At 37.7% G+C, this 10,697-nt stretch overlaps 1 protein-coding gene across 1 annotated transcript in view; it reads right to left on the bottom strand.

The window, feature by feature from the left end:
* Nucleotides 1-1,307: 1,307 nt before the first annotated feature.
* LOC137407927 (DNA mismatch repair protein Msh2-like) overlaps nucleotides 1,308-10,697 on the bottom strand; it is a 43,132-nt gene continuing 33,742 nt past the window's right edge. Inside the window, exons 19-24 of the mRNA XM_068094312.1 lie at nucleotides 10,477-10,634; nucleotides 9,314-9,481; nucleotides 8,784-8,875; nucleotides 8,486-8,640; nucleotides 5,652-5,786; nucleotides 1,308-1,695 (exon numbers count right to left, since the gene is read on the bottom strand). Coding sequence (XP_067950413.1) covers nucleotides 1,520-1,695; nucleotides 5,652-5,786; nucleotides 8,486-8,640; nucleotides 8,784-8,875; nucleotides 9,314-9,481; nucleotides 10,477-10,634 — 884 coding nt within the window. The 3' untranslated portion in view covers nucleotides 1,308-1,519. The remainder of the gene's footprint in view (nucleotides 1,696-5,651; nucleotides 5,787-8,485; nucleotides 8,641-8,783; nucleotides 8,876-9,313; nucleotides 9,482-10,476; nucleotides 10,635-10,697) is intronic.

Below are 10,697 nucleotides of genomic sequence, written 5' to 3'. Positions count from 1 at the left end.
TTGATGAAGACTGGAGGAAAAGATGCGTGTGTGACCAAGCGTGACAACTCGACCATTCGTGAATCCATTTGCCTAATGGCACAACTCCAAAAAACATGTTAGGCCTAACCAAGAAGACAAAAGCAATAAGCCAAAACCATTTCTGCTGAAAGCAATTTCAAATAACATCAATTATCTGTCCAGTCCACGCACTTCTACTTATAAATGAGACTTATTGTAATCCAACATTATTATTCTTAGTCTTGTTCAGGCTATTTTGTTATACAATTCAGTTCCTGACAATATACGTGGTTTTACAATCAGCAATGCATGGCTTGTCAGCTTTAAACTTGATTAACTTTCAAGTCTTTACAGATAGATTCCCAAAATTGTATAATATATTCTGATTTCTTGTTATTAATAATCTAATGAGTTTAGTTTTATTATTTTTGGTCAGGTTAGACACGATTTAAGGGAGCATACCTACAAGTATCACCAGTTGTCACATTTAGTATAAAAAAATTTTTTTGATCAAAACTCCCTAATATTGTTTTTTCTCCTAAAGGTTTGAGAACTCTTAGTAATATGGCAGCCCTGAAAACTACCAATGGGATCAGGTAACATATTTTAGTATTCGATGGGCTAATCTTCCCGCAAGTGAATTTTGGCTAACTTAAAATTTGAGTTACAATCAAAATTGGTTGATAAATAGAAATTAAAAGCCTACACACTTCATTGATATATAAATATCTACATTATCTATGGAATCAGAGTATATATAGTTTTGGGAATCTATATGTAAAAACTTCACAAAGCTGAAAAATCATGCATTGATGATTGTGTGTCCCAACTATTCTGTCAATGGCTGTCGTCTTGGCCTTTTGTTAAACTCAACCGGGAATGAATCGAATCAGCTGGTTTCAACAGCTCCACCTGACTTGTTGCTTCCATTGAGTATTCGCTAGTTCAAGTCAGCACCGACCAATTCCAGTCAGCATTTACTGGCTCCATATGATCTTTGTGTCTTACAGGAGTAAGCCTGCTATCTTGAAGACACTTCTATTAGCATTGTGAAAATTGTACAAAGCATACCAGCTTCACCATTGCTTATCAGTTTTTCAATATATTTAATCTACTGTTACTTTTGGAGAGCTAAAAGACTCAATTTTTACCTGTCCTTTCATAAGACGGAGGGCTGCTTGCTTCACCCCACTTAAATGCCACCAATTAGCTAAAGACCAACAATGACAAGTATATAGCTTTACTTCTCATGTATGAAATTCTATCAGCAACTTTTGCTCCAAGGATCTCGGATATGGAAGGTAAAAAGCAGAGAGAAATAAAAGCATTTCTAGACTGTTGGTCTGTAACTTCAGACCCTACTAAGAGGTCAAGGTTACTCCGCATCAACTACCAACGGAATATATATTTTGATTTATTACAAAAATATTAGCTGCAACACGAGATTCAATTTGAGCGACAAAATGACGTCGTTTCTCACTGACATCAGAGAGTCATAGACCAGAAGTAGACAACTCAATTAGCAGAGCAGACTCATTACAAATGGATTGCCGGTGCTGCGCATGTCACGCTCTACTGATTCTATGACAGCCACCAAGTCATCACCATCGGTTCTGGCAGCTTTAATTCTCGTGATGTATTCTTCGACTTGCTCGTGACTGGCTTCCCTTTCCTTCCTTCTCTTCAGTTTTCCCTCTATCAATAAATAGGAAGAGAACCAATTAATTTTGATGAGTCAAATTGGTGAATCTAGAAGCCGCCATTAGTTTCATGATTCTACAGGTTGAACAGATTTACCAGCTGAGAGGGTGAGTTCAGGATGGCCTGAGGCTGAGGAATGTACACGGCCAGCATGACAGGTAAAGAAACGCCTCCTACACAGAGAAAGAGAGAACAAACGCCTGCGATGTCCTCTTCTTGAACTACCGTTAAATTTTAAGGCCTACTTAAAGCAGAGTCACAATTTTTCGGGAAAACTCAATACTGCACGGATAACCGGGAAAACCAGGTAGTTACCAGGAAAAATTGGGATTTTCTGGGAAAATTGGCAAAAACTACAGTTCATAAAAGTTCTTCCTTCTGCTATTAGTAAAATAACATTATTACTTCGAAGCATGGTAGACTTCCTTTATATTACATACTGAGAATTCACGATTAAAGGTAAACTTTTAAGTTGGTTGAAAATTACTTTGTGACTTTGGGCTGAATGATGAAGCAAAGCTTTAGAAGATTTTATTAAAAATTATCGGCACCTTTCTATCATTGGTGATTGTTTTTCATGTTTGAGATGATCTGACAGCCAGCATGTTTTAAAATTAAAATTAACAAAATTTGATCGAGGTTAAACTGCTCATAAAAATGTGCCGAACTGACGTAACTAGTTGCTATCGTTGCTATAGTTGGTATCGGCTATTGCATTCAAGTTGCAGCATTACGCATATATACTTCGTAGGTCTCTTTGCAACTATCGACGTCATAATCACACTTTCACTTGATCTGAGCGTTTTAGGTACAATCGAGTTTTGTTGATTTTAATCTTAAAACATCCTGGCTGTCAGATCACCGTAAACAACAAGCGAAATCACAAATGATAGAAAAATACCGCTAGTTTTTGATAAAATCTACTAGTTTTGAGCGGTACATCTTTAAGCGCTGAATATTGGCTAGCCAAACTGCCACTCAATCTGGAAGTAGACTAACATCTGCAACCGGCCTGAAATAGATAAGGCTGCAAAGCTGTTTGCCCCAGTACTGCATATTGCTATCTTATCAACATCAGTAGCTGCTGTGTGTCACTAAACGTCAAATAGCAAAATTCTATTATGTACGACTTATTTGCAGCATCATCACTTCATCAATGAAGGTTACAAACTGCATTTTATCAGTTAAAATATCAATGTTTTTATGTTATGACAGTTCACAGTTTAAGTAAACTTTCCTGAATTTTCCCATTTTAATTTTTCCTGCCCCGTTTTTGCTGGGATTTTTCCAAGGGTAATTATCGCTCTGTGACATATTTAACAACCATGACTTATAGGTCAACTGACAGTATTACATCTATTTATACCTATATAATCATATTTCATTTTTCAGCAATGATTATGATATTGAGAGCCAAGAAGTTTTGGAGACGAAAACACTTCCGATACAAGGTGAGACTTCCGATACAAGGTGAGACTTCCGATACAAGGTGAGACTTCCGATACAAGGTGAGACTTCCGATACAAGGTGAGACTTCCGATACAAGGTGAGACTTCCGATACAAGGTGAGACTTCCGATACAAGGTGAGACTTCCGATACAAGGTGAGACTTCCGATACAAGGTGAGACTTCCGATACAAGGTGAGACTTCCGATACAAGGTGAGACTTCCGATACAAGGTGAGACTTCCGATACAAGGTGAGACTTCCGATACAAGGTGAGACTTCCGATACAAGGTGAGACTTCCGATACAAGGTGAGACTTCCGATACAAGGTGAGACTTCCGATACAAGGTGAGACTTCCGATACAAGGTGAGACTTCCGATACAAGGTGAGACTTCCGATACAAGGTGAGACTTCCGATACAAGGTGAGACTTCCGATACAAGGTGAGACTTCCGATACAAGGTGAGACGTAAGGCAGCCAGTTATTCGGCAAAACACAGAATTACATATGAACTACGATGTCAATGCCAACGATTAACTAATGAGTGAACGTAGACGAAATAACTCTTGTTGTCTCAGATTCTTATACATTTTTGCCATCTAGTCGCCACGCTGTTATGTTTACCGAATATGGTAGACAATTATAACGTAAAGCCGAAACAGATGAACTTTGAAAATTTGTTCGTAAACATTAGTTATTCTAAAAATTCCTCTGTTTAAAACCTATTAATGCTCTGCTTTCACGAATAAGCATTGTGAAAAGGCAACTTTTAGATAATCTAGCTAAAAAATGAGTGATTTTAATAAAATTATATAGCATCGCATTTGTTCCAGGTCGAATCTTTATGTCCACTTTAACGACTTAAAAATCTTGATCAAACCTGTATTTGGTCAGAATTAAGCAAAATGTTTATTGAAACCTCAATTTGTAATGCTATCTGCTGCTGCTAATGATATCTGCTGCCGCTAATACTATCTGCTGCCGCTAATGCTATCTGCTGCTAATGCTATCTGCTGCTAATGCTATCTGCTGCTAATGCTATCTGCTGCTAATGCTATCTGCTGCTAATGCTATCTACTGCTACTAATGCTATCTGCTGCCGCTAATGCTATCTACTGCCACTAATGCTATCTGCTGCCGCTAATGCAATAAAATATTGTGCTGTTAATTAACCTTGAATGTAATGCCAAGATAATCCTACGATCCACTAAAAAGCTGCAAGTCGGCGATTCAACAGTTTACAAGAGCGATTTGTGTGTTTCTGAAACTTAAGTCAAACAGAAAGAAGTAATGAAGATGGCTCTGAATATCACATTAAAATAATATATTTCTCAAGGGGGAGATTATCTAAGACAAGAATAAATATTGAATAGAAAACAACAGCATTCTGTTTTTCGGCTAATAAATATTACTTGCAATTTATGCATACCAATGAATTTTGGAGTTATCTGCTCTTATAAAGTGACACTAGCAGGTTGTGTTTTATAAATGTCAAGTTTTTTGACCTGAAACTACGTATAGAATGGAATGTCAATAAAGCTTGTATGTGTCTGCCATTTCTCACACGCATAACCTGGCTAATCCATACAATAAAATATTTACTATCAAGGCATTGCCCTGTGATAATAAAGTCTGCATCTACTCGTAACAGACACAAGCCGGCCCTCGACTCGCAGCAGCCAGACTGAAAAGAGAACTAACCAGCCAATGGCCGACCAGGGAAAGATGACCAGCCAGCCACGCCAGAGGGACGGGCCTATGAGTATATTGACAAGACATCTGCTCAACACACGACCTGAGTGTTCAAGCAAAGGAGTTGTGCTATCTTGTACTATACTCTATTATATTCCGCTATATAGGTTAAATACATTTACTCATTACAACTCAATGTGGCTGGTTCTCTTATCGTGGAGAAGTAAAGAGTTGCATGAGATCCTTTACATATTTATCTATAAATACAGGTAAACAGAAAAGCAGCCTGGGCTCAACAATTACCACTGACATAATTGGCCAGTTGCAGAATCTGGAATCCAGATACCTCCACTGAGTCGATGATAAACTTATGACCTTTGGCACAGCCAGTAGCAGCAAGATACTGGTTAGACATACCAGTTTTGAAATAGTGTAGAAAATAATCTTTAAAAAAGTGCTAATAACGGACGTACATTATGGAGTAAGGCGACAAGAGTCGAAGTCATGTTTCAAGTGTTGTAAACACTAGCGGAGGATATTGCACTACTTTCATGATTTGGGATATTTAGGGTAACTTAACACCCTTCGTATACTAAACTTTGTAGGTAAACTGCTAAATAGGATAACTTCTGACTATGGCAACTCCAACCATGTTCACTCCTCATGGTAACTAAACTTTAATAACTGTGGTAACTAACTCATTTCATGATTACAACTGACTGGTAACCCACAAGTGAGATACCAAAGTGAAGTGACATACATAACCAAAGTGAATAACCAGGCAGAAACTACCTCATTATTCATGCACCTACCTGATGAACTCGTTTCAGAAGACTGAGCTCCCATATCCTCTAACTGCAACGCCTTACACTGAGCATATTCTAGAACATTCTTTGGGAAACCGACCATCTTGGCTACATGCAAGCCAAAGCTCTCATCGCATGCCCCTGAAAGTGTTTAGCAGTTTATTTACTAACAATTCCCAGTCAACACTATATCCTTATATCGTCTGCGGGTGTACAAGATCGTGATAATCAAACCCCTACAAGCTAAATTATTTCGTCCTGAGAAAATCTTTGTCTGCACGCTGAAGTAAAAAATCCTGTAGGAATAGACAGTTGTCACAAATCCTAGGCTTAACTGTACTATTTTTATTATTATTTTCATTACAGTTTTATTATTATTCAGCTTTGATTGGTTTCTGATAATTTTATTGTATGTGGCTAGCACATTGTCTTTGTGGGCATATACATGCGGTATTGTTTGCTGTGACTACTGCATAGTTTATTTGATTACTAGATGAATGTCCAGCATTGCACTGGTAATAAAATAACTAACCAATTAATTTGAATAACTTAAGCTAGTAAAGTTAGCTATAATAAGAGCCCTGTCCAACATCTGAAGTCAGCTGGTGACGTTACAAGTAATGTGTGCTAGTTAATGACCAATAGTATTTCCCCTTTAAGAGTGTTTATTTTAACTGATGCAATGAATATGTGCACCCTTATGAGTCACTACAGCCAGTTAAACAAATAGTCTAATGGGTTGGCTTGCCTGTCTGCAGACTTGGAGGTTTCGAGTTCAAATCCCCTGCGAGATTAATTTATACGTTAATAAAACTTTATTGCTATAACTGGACAAACAAATGACAGACAAACAGTGAAATATATATGTATATGCTCTGAGTATGGCAACTGAATTTCAAATGATTGCGTAATTGATATGAAAAGGACATGTTCATTCAGGAATTTTTTACATGTTTTCGTTTATGAGCAGGCAGTGCTTTGCAGAAAGAATCAATCCTATTTCAAAAGTTATTCAATCAAGTTAGTAGATATTTTGCTGAGACACTATACATAAATACATTCAGGTAGTTTGAACGATAGAACGAAGCTGTTCAACTTATCAACCTGGTGACAACGGTGCTTAATGTAATTTGTTCCACAGTACAAAAAACCTAATTACAAAAACGTCAAGTAACTATACATAGTATTAAAGCATCACATAAATGTATGTAAAAACTAAATTATACGGAAGAAACTAAATACAGTAATAATGAATGAAGCAATGTTTTACTTTGCCTTTGCATTGGAAAGAGGCATCCTTGGTTATACCAGAAATAGATGGTACGTAGGTAGAGGTAGTGATAACTTTTGTAAGATAAAACTTTGTATAAATACAGAAAGTATGAGCTTGAGAAGTTTTTGTTATTAGTAAAATCTGGCTGCTAATTTCCACATACTTATTTGTATTTATTAGTCTCCCTGGTCATCATGTGTCCACAACCTTAGATGCAGTCATCCTGTGTCCACAGCCTTAGATGCAGTCATCATGTGTCCACAACCTTAGATGCAGTCATCATGTGCCCACAGCCTTAGATGCAGTCATCATGTGTCCACAACCTTAGATGCAGTCATCATGTGTCCACAACCTTAGATGCAGTCATCATGTGTCCACAACCTTAGATGCAGTCATCATGTGTCCACAACCTTAGATGCAGTCATCATGTGTCCACAACCTTAGATGCAGTCATCATGTGTCCACAACCATAGATGCAGTCATCATGTGTCCACAACCTTAGATGCAGTCATCATGTGTCCACAACCTTAGATGCAGTCATCATGTGTCCACAACCTTAGATGCAGTCATCATGTGTCCCCAACCTTAGATGCAGTCATCATGTGACCACAACCTTAGATGCAGTCATCATGTGACCACAACCTTAGATGCAGTCATCATGTGTCCACAACCTTAGATGCAGTCATCATGTGTCCACAACCTTAGATGCAGTCATCATGTGTCCACAACCTTAGATGCAACAAGATCAGTCAAGTGAGTTTCAAGGACTCATCAATTTTATTCGATTGTTTTATGCTTGCGAAATATGGAAATGGCGCTTACAAATGATGCACAAAAAATTCCTATTTTCCAAGAAAGTTATTCCATTTTCAACATTTTTCAAACTTCAATCGTTTCTATATTCTAGCGAGAGCGCGCCACTATGACCATTGAGGCAGAATTCGTTTTTTTATTAATAAAGCGCCCACGTTAATCCGAAATGTATAAACAACCTTTTAAAACACTGATTACCGTACTTTTCGGACTATTAGCCGCGACTTTTTTTCCGATGATTTGAGCCATGCGGCTTATATAAGGGTGCGGCTATTCTGTGGCTTTTTCTTTCACCGCTAGGGCGCATTAACCATAATCTACGGTTAGTGCGCCTCTAGCAGTGAAAGAAACTACGAAACAATACCTAATGGTACTGTTCCGTTAGGCACTAGGTTAAAAAGTGGTAGTTAATACGAAACAGTGTCGTTGGGCACTGTTCCGTTTTAAACAGCCAAGTGGCTGTCGCGTTACAAAGCACCGTCCTGAGTTCCGCGGCCTATACTAAGGTGCGGCTTATGTATTGTTTTGTTATCGTTTTTTGAAAAACAAAGCAGACGCGGCTTATATAGGGGTGCGGTTTATAGTCCAAACAGTATGGTGTACAGTAACTCAGCATCACACGCAGAATAGAAATGTTGAGTGTATCAGATGAGAACTTCAATAAATACTTGTAATGAAAATCCTAAAATAAGTTTAACAAAAGTAGAGAAAAACCGAGAATGTTAAAGCCAATCATACGTGAGAACAACTTTACCAGGCAGGACTTTGTAGAGGAGAGTCATTTGTGAGCTGTCAGTCAAAGCTGAGACATGGAGGTTATTGACTTGCGGCAGCTCTTCAGCCAAAGCAGTGAGCTCGTGAAAATGGGTAGCGAAAAGTGCGAAGCACCTGACCTCAGTAGCGATGTAACTGTATAAATAGAAGGGGTTAGTAAAGATATGACCAAATATATCTCTACTTACTGAGATATGACCAAGTATGTCTCTATTTACTGTGATATGACCAAGTATGTCTCTACTTACTGAGATATGACCAAGTATATCAATACTTACTGAGATATGGCCCAGGCAAGACCGAAGCCATCAAAAGTTGCGGTTCCGCGACCCAACTCATCAATTATAACCAGCGAGTCAATCGTAGATGCCTGCAAAAGAGACAGATAGGTAGAATATAAAACAAACAGAAGATACAGGCATTAGAGATAACTGCAACCAGCGATGAAAGCAGATGCACTCTCTACATTAAATACCGTTCCTGTTCATTTGCTATGTTATAATGGACAATCTCCTACAAGTAATCATCTCACAAACTCTTGACTCGCGTGAAAAACATTTAGGTTAATAGGGTGAGTGATTTTACGATTTAAACTCCTATGGCAACAATCCTTTTTAACAAGAATTTGAAAAAGGTGAAACAAGTCTTTAAATAAAGATACCTGCTACGCTTAGAATCGAATGTCAAGGTCATATCATATGATTGTGATATACTACTCAACCAAAGAAGCTTCAGACAGACAAAAGTGCATTATAAACACACAAGTAAATGTGGAAAGGTCAGAAATACCACATGTCATAATTTATACCTTCAATATGGCTGATGACTCCATCATCTCTGACATGAATGTGGAGATACCCTTGATTTGACTATCACCGGCCCCAACACGGGCCATCACACTGTCGACTACGGTGACTGTTGCTTGTGCACATGGCACAAAGCAGCCTATCTGTGTGAGTAGAACTGTCATAGCAACCTAACAACGGTGGAGAGAAATGAGCCAGGTAAAAACTGAGGCCACGACAAACTGTCTAGTCTCCAATAAGGATCTTAACCTACTCTACTAAACTTTCACCTTGATCTCTCAATACGACTGGCTGACAGATGGAGTTTGAACAGTAGCATCTCACTATTGACGGACTCCAACAGGCCACTCACGTCAATTTTAAAAGATTTTATCAAAATTTATAGATATTTTTTCCATCATTTGAGATTTTGTTTGTTGCTTTAGTTGGTTTGTCTGCCAGAATGTTTCCAGATTAAAATCAGTAAAACTTGATCGCTATTAAAACGACCAGAAGAAAAATACCTCTTCAAGTCGCACTTCCTGTTCATATTTAAATATAGTTTAGATAGTACCTGCCCTCCTATTAAACTTTATGGTGCAAAATAGTAAAATATAAATTATATAAATATAGTAAAATATAAAATAATGGTATATAAATTTGTTTTCTAGAGTTGGAATGAATTAAAATCCTTGGCATGAAGTTTAATGGAAAATATGTTTCGGATTCTGAACAAATCGCTTTTTGAACAAACATTTTGAATGGATTATGGTCAAAATACAGGGTTTGGCAGCAATTTAATTTTTTTAAAATGATAAGGTGCAGAATCTAAAGACAATTTTACATGAAATCCTAACAGGATAGAGTGCAGTTTGGCTGATTAGTTTGTATGATTGTAGAAGATGATCAGCACCTCCTACCAGTGTACAGCAGCTGTGTGCTACTTGGTCTCTATCTTGTCGTCTCACTATGAGATCTTTATTGATATTTAATATTCAACATTGTGAAACAGATATTAGAACAATCATGCATTGATAAACCATGCGATGCGACTTTGTATCCAGTTCAATATTCAACAAACAGCAGCTTTCACTACTTGCAGGGAGGTGATATAGATTGCTAAGGGGATAAGACGATGTATGATTCTGCATTATCAAGATAACTACAACTTAAAATTTTCACGCACCGATCTAATATAAGTTGATTTGCCTCCCATGTTGGGCCCAGTTATGATGTGAAACTGGGAGTTGTCCTTATTGAAAATGCAATCATTTGGTATGACATCAACGTCTATCTGTTCGAGTATGGCATGCCTCATTTCGAGCATCTCCGTCTTGCCTGAACCTACATAAAACAAAAACATCAGAGCAATTAGAGAGATCTCGTGAATAATAAGACCATATGTAC

The sequence above is a fragment of the Watersipora subatra genome, chromosome 11 (assembly GCF_963576615.1).
Source record: "Watersipora subatra chromosome 11, tzWatSuba1.1, whole genome shotgun sequence".
NCBI lineage: Eukaryota > Metazoa > Bryozoa > Gymnolaemata > Cheilostomatida > Watersiporidae > Watersipora > Watersipora subatra.
The sequence above is the reverse complement of the archived record's forward strand: the minus strand, read 5'-3'. Positions and strand labels throughout refer to the sequence as shown.